Source organism: Oryzias latipes, chromosome 21 (assembly GCF_053564925.1).
Source record: "Oryzias latipes strain Hd-rR chromosome 21, Olatipes_Hd-rR_3.1".
Lineage (NCBI taxonomy): Eukaryota > Metazoa > Chordata > Actinopteri > Beloniformes > Adrianichthyidae > Oryzias > Oryzias latipes.
Window position 1 is genome coordinate 1,203,540 of NC_136257.1, and position 20,762 is coordinate 1,224,301.

Below are 20,762 nucleotides of genomic sequence, written 5' to 3' on the forward strand. Positions count from 1 at the left end.
TGTCCACAGACCTAGTCCGCGGTGAAAAGGGCTTTTGGTGGACATGGTGGACACCCTCCAAAAAATGATGACCTCACAGCAGGAGAAACATCCCAAACAAATTCAATGGGGCAGAATCCATGAACGAAACCTAAACACACTTGTCAGGAATATCCAAAGAAAATGTTACAATTATTATGGGATGGCCATTGGACAGGACATTTGCTGATTTTCAAACTGTCCCAAAGTTTGGAAATAAAACTTGATCTTCATGAGAATTCACGTACATGCCACCAGGTTAAGTCTACAACCAACGTTTTCTTGGCCTTTGACCTTGAGGAAAAAAATATCAGCATTATGACAAAGAAAAATGTCTCCTAGAGATTTCACTGTAAATCCTCCCAACTCCCGGGGTGTTGGTAGGTGGTGACATTCCCACAGCTCTTTTAACAGTACATTGTTTTGTTTTTAGTGTTTTTTTTTGTTTGCTGTCTTTTTTATGTTTGAGCTTTGTTTCTACGGCAGCCAACCTAAAGTGATGTTGTGGGTTTTGAAATAGAATGAAATAGAACGTGAAAGACTCAGAACCCCAACAAACACACAAAACTGTCTGGAGCAGGAATCTACGGTCCAGAGCCATGCGGCTCCTTTATCCCCCCAGGAAGAAGAATGTAAACCATTTGAATAAAGTTGGAAGTTCTGGTTAAATTGTTTTGGTTAATAAAGTTTTGCCTTTATGTTTAGATGTTTAACATGTCATAACTGAACAAAAGGTTTAATGTCAAAGAAGTTTGTTCTGAAAATGCACTTGAAGAACACTTTTATCTTCTGCTGCACAACAGTGTCTAGTTGCTGTTTAGAGACAAAGTCCTTGTTGTACAAACTACATGTATAAAGTTTTATTGTATTTTACATCATGTCAGGTTTGACTTTCTTACATTTTTATTCAAGTAAATCTGCTGCAATAGGAGGCTCCTATTTTGACACAAGGCATATTTAGGCACATTTTATTTTGAAAAACCATTGTATGTGTTGCTGTTAGAAGGCAAAGTAGTTAAATTGTAACATAAATAAAACTGTAACATGGTTAAGTTAACCTATAGTAAAAATGATAAACAAATGCTTAGTGACAGTATTTGAGTATTTCTACTAACGATGGAGTGGGACTTTGTGACCCTCGATGGGTTCTGGTCAATGAGAAACTGGACCCAATGGCTCTTTAAGGGTTACAGGCTGCAGATTCCTGATTTAGAGGTTTAACGTTTCAGCAGACATCCAGCTCTTTCCCCTTTATGCTGCCTTTAAAAGTTCCTTCTGTTTATTTCATTCATCTAACTGATGTTATTATGTTGAAGCTTATTTTGCAACATTTTCATTTACAGCCCTTTTTTTTTTCAGAGCCTTTCTGAACTCTTTTAAGATACTTTAAATAACACAATTTAAATTTGAAAAACATTTGAAATATTGAAGTTAAATTAGAAATGTACCACTTTTCAGATCTTTCTGAATTGTCTTCAGTTTTTATTCATGGTTCAGCATTTAACCCTTGTGCTATCCTATAGGGTCCAGATGACCCGATCCTCACATTGAGGTGTTCTTCCTACCATGACAAAGGTGGATAAAGGTGGAAAGATTTCATGTAATCCATGGACACCAGTGAAGATCACAAATCATTGAAGAAAAAAGGTTCAGAGCACTGTCTAGTGGGTCTAGATGACCCAACTCCCAATGTTAAAGTGCCTAGGATAGCACAAGGGTTACATCCTTTTTCTGTGTCTGATGACACCGAACACGATAAAATGGAATCTCCTGCCACATGTGGCCATTCGCATGGAAGACAGGAAGCACATGAAATCAGCCTTTAAGTCACAAATCTTTATTCACTTCACCACAGAGATGAACTAAGATTCCACTGGATTCTGACCCTGATTCCTGTCACACAAGAAGCACAATGTGGTGATGGGGAGCCATGATAGAAAGGCATGTCTGAGCGCGGCGGCATGACGGGCCGCACTCACATGTGACTTAAAGACACGCCCACACACACGGACGTCAGGAACTCCTCCTGTTCTCCAAACTGGCTCACACATTTAAAGTCAGCAAAATGGAAGTAAAGCATGTCACGTACAGCCAACCATGTTGGTATTTACACACCGAAGGTGAAAAACAGAAACTTCTCCTATGTGGCTCAAAAAGAGGATTGTCACCAAAGCTCAGCAGAAGAAGCATCCTCTGCTTCCTGAGCCGCCTCGCAGGGAAACGGCTCTCTCAGCAATATTAAGAAGTGGCTTGAGAACACAACGCCACGGGACGCTTCCTGACGCTCAGGAACGCCTCGCTGGGCTGTGGGCGGGGCTCTGAGCCCTCCTACGAAGACAGAACATCCGCTCTGACCATGACACAACAATATTCAGAACAGGAATCATGAAGAAAGATAATAAATAGTTTAGTGGGGTTCAAGTGGGGGAGGGGGGGACAATACCATGGGCACCAATTCTGGGGGGAAGTGTGGGGGGGCTCCTGCACATAAAGTGACTTTTCGTTTGGTTGCTGGTTGGCACACACCGGTGGCTGATGACCCCCCTTTGCTGTCTCGGGGGGGAGGGGGGACTCTGTGAGCCTTAAGTGCTGAGCAGCAGCCAGTGCGGCTGGGATGTGGTTCTCAAACAGACTGATGAAATAAAGCTATGAGTGTGGTTGACCAGCGGCAGGAGAGGTCCAGGTGGGGTCCAGGTGAGGTCCAGGTGGGGTCCAGGTGGGGTCCAGGTGGGGTCCAGGTGGGGTCCAGGTGAGGTCCAGGTGGGGTCCAGGTGGGGTCCAGGTGAGGTCCAGGTGGGGTCCAGGTGGGGTCCAGGTGGCGTCTCCTGAGGATTCAGGGGTTCTCCTGGTCTCTGAAGGAACCTGTAAAGTCAGTAAGACAAGTCCTGCTTCCTGGAGAGCTCTCAATCTTTGTGGGGAAAAGTTCTATTTGCATTTCAGACACATGAGACGTGGGCTTCAAATCTGCACTGAAATGTGAGGTTTGTGAAGACGACCCGTTGACCTTCAACCTGCTGCTGAGGTCAAAACCTGCTCTGGATTCTGGGAACAACAATCGTCCATGTGGTTGTTCAGCGTGCCTGCTGACATCCACGTCTCACTGTCCTCTGCGTCCCGTGTGTCGGACTCTATCTCTGGAAGTCCGTCTGCTCCCCAGGACTGGACGAGTCGCTGCCTGGCACCACAGTGCCACCGATGCGGGTGTGGCCCTTGTCCCTGCTCTCGTCGTGAGCCATGCTGATGCCTGAGGATGCTTGGCTGGAGGAGGCGCTGGAGGAGGTTGGAGGCTGGTTCAGCCCCGCTGTGCTCACACTCCCCCCCTCTTGGGTCTGGTAGATCTCCTCAGCTCCATCTTCGCTGGACTCGGGGTCCTCGGAGCCTGAGAGGAGCTCCTCCTCTCTGTATTCGCTGACGTCCACACCTCCGCCGGCCGCGGCGCCCTCCCCCAGCTCCTTGAGGCGGCCGTGGTGCTTGACATGGTAGCGTTGGTTCTGGAAGAACTTGATGATAGTGTGCTTGGGGAGGTCCAGCTGTGCAGACAGGGTGTGAATGGCCTCCTGGTCCGGGTACAGCCCAACATCCTGGATGAAGCTCTGCAGGATGCCCAGGGCCTCCAGAGAGATCTGGAAGATGAACCGAGGAAAGCCAATGAAGGAACCCCCCAGGATCTATGACCACAGGAAGGAGAGGACGACTCTACCTTTGTGCGGGACCGCGGCTTCTTGCTGCTCGCTGTGGTCCCCGCAGTGCTGGATGGGCATCCGGCCTGACCACCCGCCAACAAAGGCTGGGACCTCTCCTCTTTCACTGACGCGGGCAGCACCTCCTCACACGCCGGAGAGGGATGGCGGTCCTTTATTGGGGGGGGTGGCCTGTGAGGTGCCTAATGACAAAGACAGAGGGCTTAGTGATCACTGCACAGAAACAACAGGGATGACAGCAGAAACACAAAAACAGATCAACGAGGGAGAGGGGGGCGGTTCCCAGACCCCCCAACACCACCACAGAGGGTCCGACCATGGTTGAAGACGGGGGCAAGTCCAGAGTCTTACAGCATCAAGAAGCTGATTGTCTGCCAAAAATGGACTATGGTATATTGATGCCAAAAAAAAACACTGCCCCCCCTCCCCCCATTTAGGCAGGAGCCACGGCGGCAACGTGGGCAGAGAGGCCCCTCAGCCCTAAGACGATGGCTCTACCTTTGACCTGAGTGTGAGATTAGCCTTGGTGGAACGTCAACCAGCTTTCAGCCAGGAAGTGTCTCATTTACAAGTCCTAACCCCCCCATGACTGTTTAACCAGCTCCATTAGAAGGGTATCAGGCAGGGGAGGGGAAATATTACAGGGGAGGGACAGAAACAGCAGCAGAGGACATGAGAAGCAGATCCTGCAGGACAGAGTGTGAAGCCCCGCCGTGCCTGGAGGGGGTAAAAAGAGGGAGGGGCATCAGGGCAGAAAGGCAGGCAACTGTCATTCCTCAAGTGTGACCCGGTCCCAGGTTCTCCTTTTTCTGCCTCTACATGAGTCCTGCTTGTGGTCCCACGATTGGTCAGACTCAGTTCCATGTCTTTGCATTGACGTGTACTCTACCTGTACTGTGATGCAAAAGTAGAGTGGTCCACCTCTGATCTTAAGGTCACAGGTTCAACTCCAGCAATGCCTGTCTATGTGCCAAAGTGTCCTTGGGCCAGGCGCTAAACCCCACATTGATCCTGGTAATCACAGTCTAGCACCTTTGCATGACATGACTGCGTGTTCTTTGGTGACTGTAGAATACTTTGGTCTCAATCGGGGGGGGGGGGCTAAATAAAAATACACCACTTTCTATTTAATGCCATGCTGTTGGTTAGTCACACTGCTTGTTGGCGTGCTTGTTTTATGGTTTCTTCCACAGAAACGGCAGTGATTTTACATAAGTATATGGGCATTGTATTATCAGAAAGGATCATTTTATGAATAATCTTAATTTTCTAGACAATGCCGTGTCGAGTGCACAAACCACCTCCGGAACTTTGTTGTTTGGGGGTTTCTGGGTCCATGGAGAAGGGCCAGACAAATGCGATTCACAAAAACCATACAGAGCTTAAAAATAAGGCTTCTGAGCCCAGGATGGGGATAACAGAACCCTAACCTGGAGACACTCAGACTTGGGACAGGGGCCTTCAATGTCCAAGGGGAACCGTATGGAACAGTTAAAAGTAGAACCGTCAACATTCCAAAACTGAATCTCGGGGCATCGTCAACTCTTTTCCAGGAAACGAGCCTGAGGTTGTGTGTGAGGTTTGACAGAGATCGATGCCATAGAGTTAGGCTCACTTCATTGACTCTGAAACCTGATTTCTTGATAGGGTAATGATATTTTTATGAAGTTTTCCAAACTGAGAGGGGGAATGGGACTACTTAATCTCTCCTCTTGGAGCCAGGATATGGGAGGAGCCTTAAGACCAGAATCCAGAAACCTTCTGTTAATTCTGCAGCCTTGTTAGCATTGAGGGTAAACGGGTGGAAGGGCTTTTATTGACTGGACAACACTGAGCAAATGTGCGGCTCTTAAGCAAAGGGAAGGAGCTGTCCGTCAGCACATCCACGGCGCGGGTGACCTCTACTGCTGACATTGTTGGGAATTGGAAAACATATTTTAAAAACTGAAAATTTTTGACTCAGACTCAATTTGAAAGATTCCACGGAAAATAGTTTGGTCTCAGTCGTTCTAATTAAATTAAAAAATGTGACGTAAACGATTAGTAAAAAACAAACAAACATAGGACTGAATCAGTTTTACAACTGTACACACTGTACAATACGTCTTTTTCTAAATATGTTATTAGAGTTCTAAACACAAGATGTACAGTTTTAGAACTAGAAGGTGCAGAGCACCTGGTGCTGGGGCATCTGTGTCATCTCCTGCACTAATGTGAGTTGCTGTACTGCTGATGGAAGAGCAGTTGGACTGAGGTCTTGCTAGGTTCACTGTGGCAGCACTGCTGGACGAGCCCATTTGCATAAAGGGGCCGCTGCCTCGCAGACAGTCAGATTTGTTTGCCTTTTGTCACTTTAAATGTTGATGACTTTTCATTCATTTTTCGAGGCAGACAGAAGGAGGAAGAGTTCATGTTTGGAGCCTTAGAATCGATCAGAATCGATTCTTCTGGCTTCATCTCTGAAGATTTTAGCTGAGTGACTGGGATGGGATCAGTGCCTGAGGCAGTGGTTCTGGGAGAGGAATGCCTCTTCCAGGATAAAGACAAGTGGAGAAGTGTATGTATCTGTTGGGATGAAGGATGAATCACTCAATCAGCACAGCATCAGCAGTGAAGTGGACTTTGTTTTGGTCAGCTGAGCTGCAAAAAGAGCTGAATGTCAAGACAAAGATTTAAGTTTACTCGTTTACTCATCCGTGAGCCCCCCCCCCCCCCCCCCCCCGACCTATGACCATGACCCGTAGAGTACACAATAATTCCACAAAAGAGAGTTTCCTTCAAGGGGAACTGAGAAGTCTTCAGAGAGAAGCTGTAGCCTCAGATCAGCAGCTCCTCCTCATGGAGAGGAGAAGGACATCAGGAGGAGGTTAGAACATCTGGAGGGAAGGACGCACGGACGCCGTCATGGTGCGGCGCTAAAACCACGTCACTGCGGGACGCAGAAGAAAGGAAAGCCGGAAGAAGGGGGGGTTCAGGTCTCCTTACTGAGGTTCCTGCCTGGAAATTCAGGCCTACAGTGGAAGCTGATGGATGAATGCGTTCATGAAATGGAATTAAACGGATATTTATTTATTTATTTATGAGTGACATAAGTAGTTTCTCTAAAGTTTTGGTTGAAAAAACGGATTAAATAAAACCTGGTTATCCAGCTACTTTGTGTCAGTCTCTAAATGATCGATTGTGAAAAGGCTTTTCCAGCTGTGAGTGGGCGGAGCCTTTGGACTGGACTGTGAGGGCGACACAGAAACACGTGTAGATTTGTTAGAAAAACTTGTGTTAGCCACGTCTGCGCTAGTCTGTGTTCCGGGGGGGGGCGACAGTCCGGATAGACGAGGGAGGGAAAGTGAGGGCTGTTTGTCAGGAGCTGCTTCCCGCTCCGGTTAAGAGCAGGGAGGGGCCCTCTCTCTGGAATGCCAGTTATAAATCTGCGGTGCATTAAAATGAAAGACCCACATGAAGATAATAGTGCTTCACTTTTCTGTCCCACTCGTACAAATGACAGGCCGCGGCTTCAGGGAGGGCAGACCATAAAACGGCCTTGACTTTACTCAGGGGGCAAAAGAAGCAGCCCTCCGCCCCACCCAGGGGATCTTCTTCTGTCACCCAGAACCAAAACAGTTCTCAGGTGTAGAAGCTTTAGGAAGGAAGTCCTGAGGCTCAGAACGTCATGTTACTTCTCCCCCATGATTACCCCCCCCCCCCCCCCACACACACACACACACACTCACACACCACCTCAACTTAATAATCTCAGTATTGAAGTGGGTGGATGCTGCAATATCTTTATGAGTCATGGTCCCTAAATTGCAGCAGACTGCCAGAAACCCGCCCCACCTCCTTATGTCAGCCCCCACTATGACCCTCCCACACCTTCAGTGTGGTCATTGTGTGCTGCCCCCACCCGCCTTAATCATACTTCACCCACAAAATTCTGAAAAGACAAACATGCCACCTTGCGGTCTCCTGTCTCTTAACTGTCTCCTTACTGTCTCCTTAATGTCTCCTTACTGTCTCCTTACTGTCTCCTTGATGTCTCCTTACTGTCTCCTTACTGTCTCCTTGATGTCTCCTTAATATCTCCTTACTGTCTCCTTGATGTCTCCTTAATATCTCCTTACTGTCTCCTAACTGTCTCCTTGATGTCTCCTTACTGTCTCCTCAGAACTCAGGTAAACCACATTGAACTAAACCAGATTGAACTAAACTGAACCAGATTTAGGGGGAACAGAGATGTGAGAAATCAAACTATGAGCTTTTATTTTGACACGCATGACATTGTAGATCACACAGGTCTCATCATCCTCTACCCGTCCCTCACTCATGGCGCAAAAAAGAAGTGCTCTCTGTTAAATGTAGCTTTCTTTTTTTCCCGCAAGTGGAGGGCTCCTCTTCTGTCTCCTGGCTGGGCGTTTTCCCGTTGGCAAAGAAACTTTCCAAAGACGTTTGTTTTTTATTCATTTAGCTAGTTCCTGGGTTTTATTTTAGCGGTAACCCATCACGTGACCGAGAAAAGCGCCTTGGCCTGCATCTAGAGCAGGGGGGGGGGCAAACAAGTTTGACACCAAGAGCCGAATTTTTTCGGTGTGAGAGTCAAAGAGCCACACCACACACTGACCTGCCAATACGTACACACACAAACATGCAATTAAAGCCGTGTTATTTTCCATAAAACACTCTTCTCCCAACAACACAACAGTAAGTATTGTACTTTGTTTGTTTCAAGTTTTATTTCAGTTGAGTGTAGCATAAAATAATTTTAACCTGCAGTAAAAAAAAAGACTTTTTCAATAACTTTTTTATTTATAGTTCTATGATGGATCTTTGTCATGCAAACCACTTAATTGATTACGTGCTTAAGGAATTTGATACGACTCAGCTTGTTCACCACAGTGGTAAGGAAACAAGTATTGTACTGCTTCCTACCAGATTAACAGTACATTTACTTGAACTCAACTGCCGGTACCCAAACATCATGAACCTCACTTCTGCTCATAGCCACCTCACTAATGGTTTTACACCCAGGTTCCGCACTTCCCATGAGTCTTAGGGGCTGAAGGCAGGGCTAACCCCCGGATCGCCACAATATGATGAGACGCATGGAGCCACATGTTCGCCACCCCTGGTCTAGAGTGACATAGACGATGTAACAGAGAATGAGGCAATTTTTCAAAATAAAACATCTTTCAGATTCCGAAATAATTAAGACGGAAGTCATGTAAGTTATTTTTTCTTTCTCTGCGGCCCGGAACCAAGTGACCCGCAGACCGGTACCGGTACCGGTCTGCAGCCCGGGGGTTGGGGACCGCTACAATAAGTGATAAAATGATGGGCTGCATTTTTTCTACTAAACTGTATCAATAGAACCAAACCTCCAAAATCTGACCCTGACCCTAAACCTAAACATAAACCTGATCCTGAACCTAAACCTGACCTAGAACCGGAACCTGCACATAAACTTGACCCTGAGCTTGAACCTAAACTCGATGCAGGTCTTGCACCACTTAAGAGGAACTTTAAGTGATACTGGAACCCCCCCCCACACTCTAAGTGCCCCAAAGTGGAAAACTTTTAAATTAAGGCAAATGATGCTGCCGAATGAAAGAATTATAGAACCTGAAAAATTCATCTTCTCCTTAATGAGCTCAATCCCCCCCAACCCCACCCCCACTGTTTCTGTCCGTGTGTGTGTGTGGGGGGGGGGGGGTTCTTGTGTATGCATGTTTGCAGAGGCGCAGAAAGGCGGGGGGGATTACCACCAGAGACACCATTAACACAGAGATAAATATGTAATGAAGGAAAAATCACTTTTCTGTTAGTTTTTTGCATGACTTCCTCTTTCCTGTTAATTTGTTTTTTAGTGCCCCCCCCCGGCCCCCGCCCAGCCTGCAGCCGCGTGTGAGTCAGTATTTTATTTGGTGAAATAATGTTTCTTTGATGAAGCCATGCACGTGTCCCCTCGTGGGGACCCTCATGTGAAGGAGGATGCACTCGTGTGCACTCGCTCACATTTGTGTACCCCCCGCCCCCCCCGACACTGTGGGTGGTATTCAGACCAGTTATCTGCAATTAAATAATTAAGTTAATTGTTGTGTCGACCCCACCCTGCAGCACGCAGACAAACTGACAGAAGCAGCCACTTCCTCCCAAAACACCCCCACCCCAAAGCACAGCAGCCAGAGGAGCAGAGAGGCTGCTGGGACGGCTTCAGGGTGTAGAAACGCCGCGGCTCCACGCCATTCTGGTCAGAAACATGTCCGTTCTGGTTCATGAGCTCGTGGACCTGGAAGCCGAGTTTTACAACAACAGTTTTCACAAACATTTGGTGACAAAACAGACGTGTGCGTGTGTGTGTGTGTGAGCGTATGTGTGTGAGCGTATGTGTGTGTGTGTGAGCGTATGTGTTTGTGTGTGTGCGTGTGTGTGAGCGTATGTGTGTGTGTGTGAGCGTATGTGTGTGTGTGCATGCATGCGTGCGTGTATGTGTGCGTGCATGCGTGTGTGTGTGTGTGTGTGTGCGTGTGTGTATGTGTGTGTGCGTGCATGCGTGTGTGTATGTGTGCGTGTGTGTGTGCGTGTTTGTATGTGTGCGTGTGTGTGCGTGCGTGTGTATGTGTGCGTGCGTGTGTGTGTGTGTGCGTGCGTGTGTGTGTGCGTGTATGTGTGTGTGTGTGTATGTGTGCATGCATGCTTGTGTGTATGTGTGTGTGTGTGTATGTGTGTGTGTGTGTATGTGTGTGTGTGTGTATGTGTGCATGCATGCGTGTGTGTATGTTGGCGTGTGTTTGTGCGTGTGCGTGCATGCGTGTGCGTGTTTCTCTGGATTCATCACTGAAACAAACGTCTGAACGTGCTGCTAAACAACATTTTTTTGTTTCAAACAGAACATTTCGTATCTCGTCCTTATCGTGGGCGTGGAGATCTCCCTGCAGATGCGTATCTTTACGATCATCCAGCGGTTCTTATCTTTACGGTCTGACAATGTTCAGCAAATCCACCAGGAATCAAACAGGAAAGATTCCAGAAAGTATTCGGTGTCCTCACAGCCCCCCAGCTTGAATGCCCCGACCTCTCTGCTGAATGTTGTGACTGTCCCACTTGAGAAACGCTTCCACACCTGTTTAGTTCTGTAGTGGTTTGTGTTTTACTTGTCTTTGTTTCTGTGGGGCTCATTTCATTTCTTCATTGCATGAAGGGGGGTTGGCGTTTTCTGCATTCTTGATTGTTTTTACGTTCAGCACCTTGAGCTGTTTTTCTTTACCTGAAAGGAACTCTAGAAATAAAATGCATTTGAATTTGTCCCGTGTAAAGAAGAGGTAGAGGGTTTCCGTGCTCGTGCCCCCAAAAAGCTTGATTTTCAGATCAAGATCCCCCCCCTCTCTCAAACACAGAAGCTGCAGGGGTTCAGCTGTCTTCATCTGCTCTCAGCCCCACACACAAGATTTCACTCTAAAAATCCTATCTGTGATATTAAACAGGTCCTCTTCAAATACTCCACCCAGCTAAAGTCCAGCGGAGCAGCCGCCCCGCCATAAAGCCCCGCCGGGACTCGTAAAACCAACGTCTGAGAGCGCGGCGTGCATGACGCTCACGGTCCGCTAACAGGTTCACCGTCCAGCAGCAAGGCGCTGATCATGTGACCAAACCATCAGCTGGAATAAGGAGCCCCCAGGAACTGCTTGGGAGGGGGGCAAACCCAGGCACGGCGGGAGGGGGGCATCCGTCTAATCATATCATTCAGGATCTGATCCTCACAGTTGGTCCTCAGCTCTACTTCCAACCGTCTGTGACCAGCAGACAGCAGCCTCCATTCCCACCCAGACCACCCGCTGCGGCAGATGGGATTCATGTGTGGTTTGTGGTGGGGGGGGGGGCGTCTGGAGCGAGAAGAACACACACACCTCATTCCCTATTAATAAATCAGCAGCCCTTCAGCCTGCCGCCTCCATAGGGGGCGGGTTTGAGGTAAACGTTTTCAGTGCAGCGTAGGAATGTCCCAGCAGTTTCACCACAGCTTCCTCCATCAGTAATTAAGACAGCTCCGTGGGGCGGGGGGGCGGGGGTGCTACGCTAACCACATACAGCTAGGAGGGGCCTAGGACCAGAGAGTTTCTGAACATCATCTTTATTTTGGGAGGAGCCCACCAGATCCAGACCACCAATGGGACTGGGGACATGGACCCCCCCCCCCCTAAACCCCCCAGCATGAGAAGCACATCCCAGCCGAGGGCCACAGCTCTGGAGCAGCTTGTCCATGAACGCCGTCTGCAGAGCCGACAAACCGCTCTGAAGGATGAGCGCCGGCGGTTCAGAGCGGCTCCGTCTGCATCCAGACCATAAAGACACGACAGTCCTCAGCAGTTCCTCACACACTGATGCCTTCAAACCTCCGCCCCCACCCGCTCGCCACAGCGGCCCCCTGTGAGCTAATTATCCTCAGTCTATTTAGGTTCACGGGTTTAGTGGTTCGGTGACAAATCCTCTTGCTTTAACTCAGTTGTTCAGCCATGTTTGTTTTTTTGCTGAGTCATGATTCGGCGTGACCCTCTGGGTCCTCCACCAGCACGTCTGAGGCAGGTTTTGGGTTTACGTGGTCGCTCCATAAAGCTGATCACCACCCACTGAGGTGAGTGGAGGTAACGGCCTGTCGTAACCAGCAGCCCCTCCCTCTAATGGCGCACAGATTGTGAGGCTTCGGCGTTTTGACGTTGCTTTGGCTCAGGAGCTGCAGCTCAGGTGATCGGGGTAAAAGCCTCCGTCTGCTGCTGAACACTGAGCCTTTGCTCTGTCACGTCTCTTTAATGCAGATCTGAATGCCACTCTTTGATTTTAACATCTTTTCCAACTGGATTTTTCAGTAAAACTGTCTGCAAGTATCTGGAACAAACTTTGGAATTAAAATTCAAACAAACAAAAAAACTAAAGTAGAGAACAAAGACATACCTATACGAACAGAGGTCACACTTTGGAAAATTAGTCATTAATTGTTTGGAAAATTTAAAACATTAAAACAATAAAGGAATACAATCATATACAAATATATGGATACATACATTTATTACAGTTTTATTTATGTTCTGTTATGTTAAAATTATTTACTCCAAATCTCACTGCACTGCTTTGAAGACGTCACAGCTGTGGATGGACCAGAGGACAACTAGCATGGATGGACCAGGGGACGTCTAGCATGGATGGACCAGAGGACAACTAGCATGGATGGACCAGAGGACGTCTAGCATTGATGGACCAGACGACAACTAGCATGGATGGACCAGAGGACGTCTAGCATTGATGGACCAGAGGACAACTAGCATGGATGGACCAGAGGATGTCTAGCATGGATGGACCAGAGGACGTCTTGCATGGATGGACCAGAGGACAACTTGCATGTATGGACCAGAGGACGTCTAGCATGGATGGACCAGAGGACAACTAGCATGGATGGACCAGAGGACAACTAGCATGGATGGACCAGAGGACAACTAGCATGGATGGACCAGAGGACGTCTATCATGGATGGACCAGAGGACAACTAGCATGGATGGACCAAAGGACAACTAGCATGGATGGACCAGAGGACAACTAGCATGGATGGACCAGAGGACGTCTAGCATGGATGGACCAGAGGACAACTAGCATGGATGGACCAGAGGACAACTAGCATGGATGGACCAGAGGACAACTAGCATGGATGGACCAGAGGACGTCTAGCATGGATGGACCAGAGGACAACTAGCATGGATGGACCAGAGGATGTCTAGCATGGATGGACCAGAGGACGTCTAGCATGGATGGACCAGAGGACAACTAGCATGGATGGACCAGAGGACAACTAGCATGGATGGACCAGAGGACAACTAGCATGGATGGACCAGAGGACGTCTATCATGGATGGACCAGAGGACAACTAGCATGGATGGACCAGAGGACAACTAGCATGGATGGACCAGAGGACAACTAGCATGGATGGACCAGAGGACGTCTAGCATGGATGGACCAGAGGACAACTAGCATGGATGGACCAGAGGACAACTAGCATGGATGGACCAGAGGACAACTAGCATGGATGGACCAGAGGACGTCTAGCATGGATGGACCAGAGGACAACTAGCATGGATGGACCAGAGGATGTCTAGCATGGATGGACCAGAGGACGTCTAGCATGGATGGACCAGAGGACGTCTAGCATGGATGGACCAGAGGATGTCTAGCATGGATGGACCAGAGGATGTCTAGCATGGATGGACCAGAGGACGTCTAGCATGGATGGACCAGAGGACAACTATCATGGATGGACCAGAGGACGTCTAGCATGGATGGACCAGAGGATGTCTAGCATGGATGGACCAGAGGACAACTAGCATGGATGGACCAGAGGACAACTAGCATGGATGGACCAGAGGACGTCTATCATGGATGGACCAGAGGACAACTAGCATGGATGGACCAGAGGACAACTAGCATGGATGGACCAGAGGACAACTAGCATGGATGGACCAGAGGACAACTAGCATGGATGGACCAGAGGACGTCTAGCATGGATGGACCAGAGGACAACTAGCATGGATGGACCAGAGGACAACTAGCATGGATGGACCAGAGGACGTCTAGCATGGATGGACCAGAGGACAACTAGCATGGATGGACCAGAGGACAACTAGCATGGATGGACCAGAGGACGTCTAGCATGGATGGACCAGAGGACAACTAGCATGGATGGACCAGAGGATGTCTAGCATGGATGGACCAGAGGATGTCTAGCATGGATGGACCAGAGGACAACTTGCATGTATGGACCAGAGGACGTCTAGCATGGATGGACCAGAGGACAACTAGCATGGATGGACCAGGGGACGTCTAGCATGGATGGACCAGAGGACAACTAGCATGGATGGACCAGAGGACGTCTAGCATTGATGGACCAGAGGACAACTAGCATGGATGGACCAGAGGACGTCTAGCATTGATGGACCAGAGGACAACTAGCATGGATGGACCAGAGGATGTCTAGCATGGATGGACCAGAGGACGTCTTGCATGGATGGACCAGAGGACAACTTGCATGTATGGACCAGAGGACGTCTAGCATGGATGGACCAGAGGACAACTAGCATGGATGGACCAGAGGACAACTAGCATGGATGGACCAGAGGACAACTAGCATGGATGGACCAGAGGACGTCTATCATGGATGGACCAGAGGACAACTAGCATGGATGGACCAGAGGACAACTAGCATGGATGGACCAGAGGACAACTAGCATGGATGGACCAGAGGACAACTAGCATGGATGGACCAGAGGACAACTAGCATGGATGGACCAGAGGACAACTAGCATGGATGGACCAGAGGACGTCTAGCATGGATGGACCAGAGGACAACTAGCATGGATGGACCAGAGGATGTCTAGCATGGATGGACCAGAGGACAACTAGCATGGATGGACCAGAGGATGTCTAGCATGGATGGACCAGAGGACGTCTAGCATGGATGGACCAGAGGACAACTAGCATGGATGGACCAGAGGACAACTAGCATGGATGGACCAGAGGACAACTAGCATGGATGGACCAGAGGACAACTAGCATGGATGGACCAGAGGACGTCTATCATGGATGGACCAGAGGACAACTAGCATGGATGGACCAGAGGACGTCTAGCATGGATGGACCAGAGGACAACTAGCATGGATGGACCAGAGGACGTCTAGCATGGATGGACCAGAGGACAACTAGCATGGATGGACCAGAGGACAACTAGCATGGATGGACCAGAGGACAACTAGCATGGATGGACCAGAGGACAACTAGCATGGATGGACCAGAGGACAACTAGCATGGATGGACCAGAGGATGTCTAGCATGGATGGACCAGAGGACGTCTAGCATGGATGGACCAGAGGACAACTAGCATGGATGGACCAGAGGATGTCTAGCATGGATGGACCAGAGGATGTCTAGCATGGATGGACCAGAGGACGTCTAGCATGGATGGACCAGAGGACAACTAGCATGGATGGACCAGAGGACGTCTAGCATGGATGGACCAGAGGATGTCTAGCATGGATGGACCAGAGGACAACTAGCATGGATGGACCAGAGGACAACTAGCATGGATGGACCAGAGGATGTCTATCATGGATGGACCAGAGGACAACTAGCATGGATGGACCAGAGGACAACTAGCATGGATGGACCAGAGGACAACTAGCATGGATGGACCAGAGGACAACTAGCATGGATGGACCAGAGGACGTCTAGCATGGATGGACCAGAGGACAACTAGCATGGATGGACCAGAGGACAACTAGCATGGATGGACCAGAGGACAACTAGCATGGATGGACCAGAGGACGTCTAGCATGGATGGACCAGAGGACAACTAGCATGGATGGACCAGAGGATGTCTAGCATGGATGGACCAGATGACGTCTAGCATGGATGGACCAGAGGACAACTAGCATGGATGGACCAGAGGATGTCTAGCATGGATGGACCAGAGGATGTCTAGCATGGATGGACCAGAGGACAACTAGCATGGATGGACCAGAGGACGTCAAGCATGGATGGACCAGAGGACAACTAGCATGGATGGACCAGAGGACAACTAGCATGGATGGACCAGAGGACAACTAGCATGGATGGACCAGAGGACAACTAGCATGGATGGACCAGAGGACGTCTAGCATGCAGATGTTACAATGTTCTTATCATCAAGTCCTGAAGATTAAACCCACCATGGTGGTGCAGGAGTCCACACTCTCCAGGCTCTTACAGACGTGTATCTATGGTTTTAGACGTCTTCATGCCTCCCAATGACATCATTTCAGACCTCATCTATGTAAAGCACGGCTTTCTTGAAGATCAGTCCCCAGTCTGGCGGTTCTGCTATGGATGCATGTTTAAGCCCTGCAGCTTTTTGGTTTGTAATTTGCATTTTACTCAGTTCTGTCTGTTCTTAGCATTTCTGTATGCTTTCTATTTTATTCTACCTTTATGAATGTTGATTCTTTCTGTTTTTATGATCTTGTTACTTGGACTTGGTCGCACCACTTTGAGGTTCATGATCCACAGCTGTCTTCAGTTCAGTTAATGACCCTCAGCCTATTTAAGTGTCTTGGTTTCTGTTCATCCTTGTCAGGTCATCTGCTCTGTTTTGTCGCCTTTTGTTTCTCCCCATAGTTTTGTCATGTTTCAGTTTGTTTATTAAATGTTTTATTTCCTGTCACCAAGCCTGGTCTCCTGCATTTTGGGTCCTCCACCACCAATTCCTGACACCAAGTAACAGGACATATTGAATAATATTAAATAAATATTAAATATTAAAGAGTTTATTCAATTGTTTAAAAAGTACTGGGAGGAAGTGAATTTATTTAGATGTATATAATCTAACCCCATACTGTTTTTACTTACCGTTACTTTTTTACTCTGTTTTTATAATCTGCTACTTAACTTCTAATTATTTATACTTTATCAATCCAAGTGCAGATCATTTAACAAATCCTAAGTATCAATAATATCAAATAACAAAAATGAAGTTCTTAATGATCAGAAACAATGATTCCATTCATTATAATAATTAAATAAATATCTTTGGTAATAGTCAGTGTCCTTGTCAGAAGTGAAGCATGAATGTTCTGTAGACGGTCCAGGTGGCTCCTGGGTGGGTGTTCAGTCTTCTCCTGCAAACTGAAGGAGTTGAAGTCAAGTTGTTCACAGAATCCTGGAGGGGGGGCTCAATGCTGAGCTGCTCCGCTCAGCAATCGTCATTTTAGACCAGAGACAGGATCTTTGGACATGGTTGGGCGGGGGGGCAGCTTCCGGCTCCCGCTGTGATTTTTGGAGTTGAAGTCAGATTCATGGGGGGGTTTCCAGGGTTCTCCGTGGATTCAGATTTTCTTAAGACAGGCAACATCTCGATGCTACATCAGTCTGCTTGCACCTCCAGCCTGAAGCGTCACATGACCTCCAGCCTCTAAACATGCATTTCCTGTTTTCCACTCGGATGCAGTGACTAGTGGTAAATCCACAGTGGACGAGGAGCAGAAAGAGGACAAGCATCACTCTCGGTTGTCCCACAACCTTCAGAGCAAACTTTAACGAAACTTTCAATCGTTTAGAAAGTGTAACCCCCCCCCCCCCCCCCCTCCTTGAAACTAATGGGGCATTTCCCTCGATGCCCCACCACCCAGCAGCACAGTTTACTCTGCGACCCACTGGGGCAGCAACGCCACCGCTCACATGCATGGACCAACCAACACGTGCACGCTCACACACTAGAAGAGCAGGTAAAGGGGGGGGCATATGTGTGTGTATGGGGGGGGGGGGGGGGGGGGGGCTAAAACAAACAAGCAAAGGCGCCTCACAGCATGGCTCACCTGTGCGTCATGCGGCAGGTGGAGGATGGTGTGCAGCCTCTCACTGTGATGGTGCCGGGACTCTTCCTCGTACGCCAGGTCTCTGTCGGCCTGCGGCAGCGACAGGAACCTCCGGATGGTGCACAGGTTGTCCCACAGGGTCCGGTTCTCCGGGCTCGGGTTCTCCTTCCAGCGCAGCAGCTCACAGAGCCAGCCCTGCAGAGGGGGCAGGGGGGCACGATGCTTTAGAGAGGAAGGCTTAAATGTTGAGCTGACGTTGATATGGAACAGGAAGAGAGGCTTCTTCCAATCAGCTGAAGGTTTGATGAGGAAGAGGAGGAGAGATGCTATAAAGATTCAATATCCCTGCTGGGCTGCTTCAGCTCTGTCCCTGTGGCACTGCGGCAGATGGGTGCACTCAGATGTGACCCCCCCCATAGCCAATACCTGGAGGATGGAGACCTGCACACACAGACCGGGGCATCTTCCACATGTGTGCGGCTATGAAACGAGCAGAAAAGGGGAAGATCTTGTTCTATGTTTAGAACAAAGACTGCTTCAGGTTCAAAACCCACGTCTGCCATTTTTAGTGTTAAACGTTAATAAAGGGTCCAATCTCTGGGAAAGCTCATGTCAAGACAGAACCAGAAAAACCAGCAGAACCAGATCAGAAGCAAACAGCATCTGAAGGCTCAGAGGTAGTATTTACCACTAAACCCCTCCATACAGTCCAGTTGTAAAACACATTCTCACCCGATGCCCTCTCACCTGATGCCCTCTCTCACTCGATGCCCTCTCTCACCCATAGCCCTCTCTCACCCAATGCCCTCTCTCACTCGATGCCCTCTCTCACCCGATGCCCTCTCTCACCCGATGCCCTCTCTCAACCATAGCCCTCTCTCACCCGATGCCCTCTCTCACTCGATGCCCTCTCTCACCCATCGCCCTCTCACTCGATGCCCTCTCTAACCCTATGCCCTCTCTCACTCGATGCCCTCTCTCACCCATAGCCCTCTCTCACCCAATGCCCTCTCTCACTCGATGCCCTCTCTCACCCGATGCCCTCTCTCACCCGATGCCCTCTCTCAACCATAGCCCTCTCTCACCCGATGCCCTCTCTCACTCGATGCCCTCTCTCACCCATCGCCCTCTCACTCGATGCCCTCTCTAACCCTATGCCCTCTCTCACTCGATGCCCTCTCTAACCCTATGCCCTCTCTCACTCGATGCCCTCTCTCACCCGATGCCCTCTCTCACCTATAGCCCTCTCTCACCCATAGCCCTCTCACTCGATGCCCTCTCTCACCCGATGCCCTCTCACCCGATGCCCTCTCACCCGATGCCCTCTCACCCATAGCCCTCTCTCACCTGATGCCCTCTCTCACCCGATGCCCTCTCTCACCCGATGCCCTCTCTCACCTATAGCCCTCTCTCACCCGATGCCCTCTCTCACCTGATGCCCTCTCTCACCCGATGCCCTCTCTCACCCGATGCCCTCTCTCACCCGATGCCCTCTCTCACCTATAGCCCTCTCTCACCCATCGCCCTCTCACTCGATGCCCTCTCTAACCCTATGCCCTCTCTCACCCGATGCCCTCTCTCACCCGATGCCCTCTCTCACCCGATGCCCTCTCTCACCCGATGCCCTCTCTCACCTATAGCCCTCTCTCACCCATAGCCCTCTCACCCAATGCCCTCTCTTACCCGATGCCCTCTCTCACCCGATGCCCTCTCACCCGATGCCCTCTCTCACCTATAGCCCTGTCACTCTATGCCCTCTCTCACCCGATGCCCTCTCTCACCTATAGCCCTCTCTCACCTATAGCCCTCTCTCACCCATAGCCCTCTCACCCAATGCCCTCTCTCACCCGATGCCCTCTCTCACCCGATGAACACTGGCACCAACCAATAACCACCGGGAGCAACGTGGGGTTCTGCGTATTATCCAAGAGCACTTCAACCTATTGGGCAGGCAGGGTGGGCACCGAACCTGCGATCATCCGATCAGAGGTCGACCGCTCTACCTCTGTGGCACGGCTGCCCCGCGATAACAAACACCTGCAGAGCAAAGGCGAGCGTGGCCCCCCTCACCTGACTCTTGTTGGCGGCCACCTTGGCGAACAGCGCCTGCGACACCTTGGCTCTCTTCATCTCCTGCTGGATCTCGTCGTAGACGCCTGATGTGATGTTGACCAGAGACTCCAGCTTCAGAGGGAGGTCCTGGGCCGGGCCGGGGGGCTTGGGCTGGGGGAAAGAAGCATCGACACACCATCAGAGGACGTAATCAAATAAAAATGTGTCATCTGTTCTATAAATGCTATTTAGATGAATGACTTTTAATCATTTTAATCCTGAAAATTGCTGTGATTTGCGTGTTTTCTTTACAAATATGGCGCAGACTACGAGGGAAACTGCGCACGCAGCGCAGTCGAGAACCAACCAACTGGATTGATCATGTGTCTTAGAGTATGAAAATAATTTCATTCTTTATTAATGTTTTATTTTTATTACGTCTTTTTTTCCATATAACATCTATTTTACGTTGAAGCTGAAGAGACAGACAGGCAGGCAAACAGCTGCACTGTTTCACATGTTCTGTCATGCAGCACGGCTGAATTTTAAATGTGTACATTTTTACATTTAAAAAGCAAAATATTTTGGGATATTTAAAATGTAAGTGTATTTTTAT

General features: G+C 49.1%; 1 protein-coding gene across 3 annotated transcripts in view; it reads right to left on the reverse strand.

Moving 5' to 3' along the window:
- Nucleotides 1-1,839: 1,839 nt before the first annotated feature.
- The window catches only part of satb2 (SATB homeobox 2), a 48,299-nt gene continuing 29,376 nt past the window's right edge, over nucleotides 1,840-20,762 (reverse strand). For all 3 annotated transcript variants that reach the window (XM_078940233.1, XM_078940232.1, XM_078940231.1), the window contains exons 11-14: nucleotides 20,165-20,317; nucleotides 18,095-18,289; nucleotides 3,719-3,901; nucleotides 1,840-3,641 (exon numbers count right to left, since the gene is read on the reverse strand). In XM_078940233.1, the coding sequence (XP_078796359.1) occupies nucleotides 3,147-3,641; nucleotides 3,719-3,901; nucleotides 18,095-18,289; nucleotides 20,165-20,317 (1,026 nt within the window). In that variant the 3' untranslated portion in view covers nucleotides 1,840-3,146. The remainder of the gene's footprint in view (nucleotides 3,642-3,718; nucleotides 3,902-18,094; nucleotides 18,290-20,164; nucleotides 20,318-20,762) is intronic.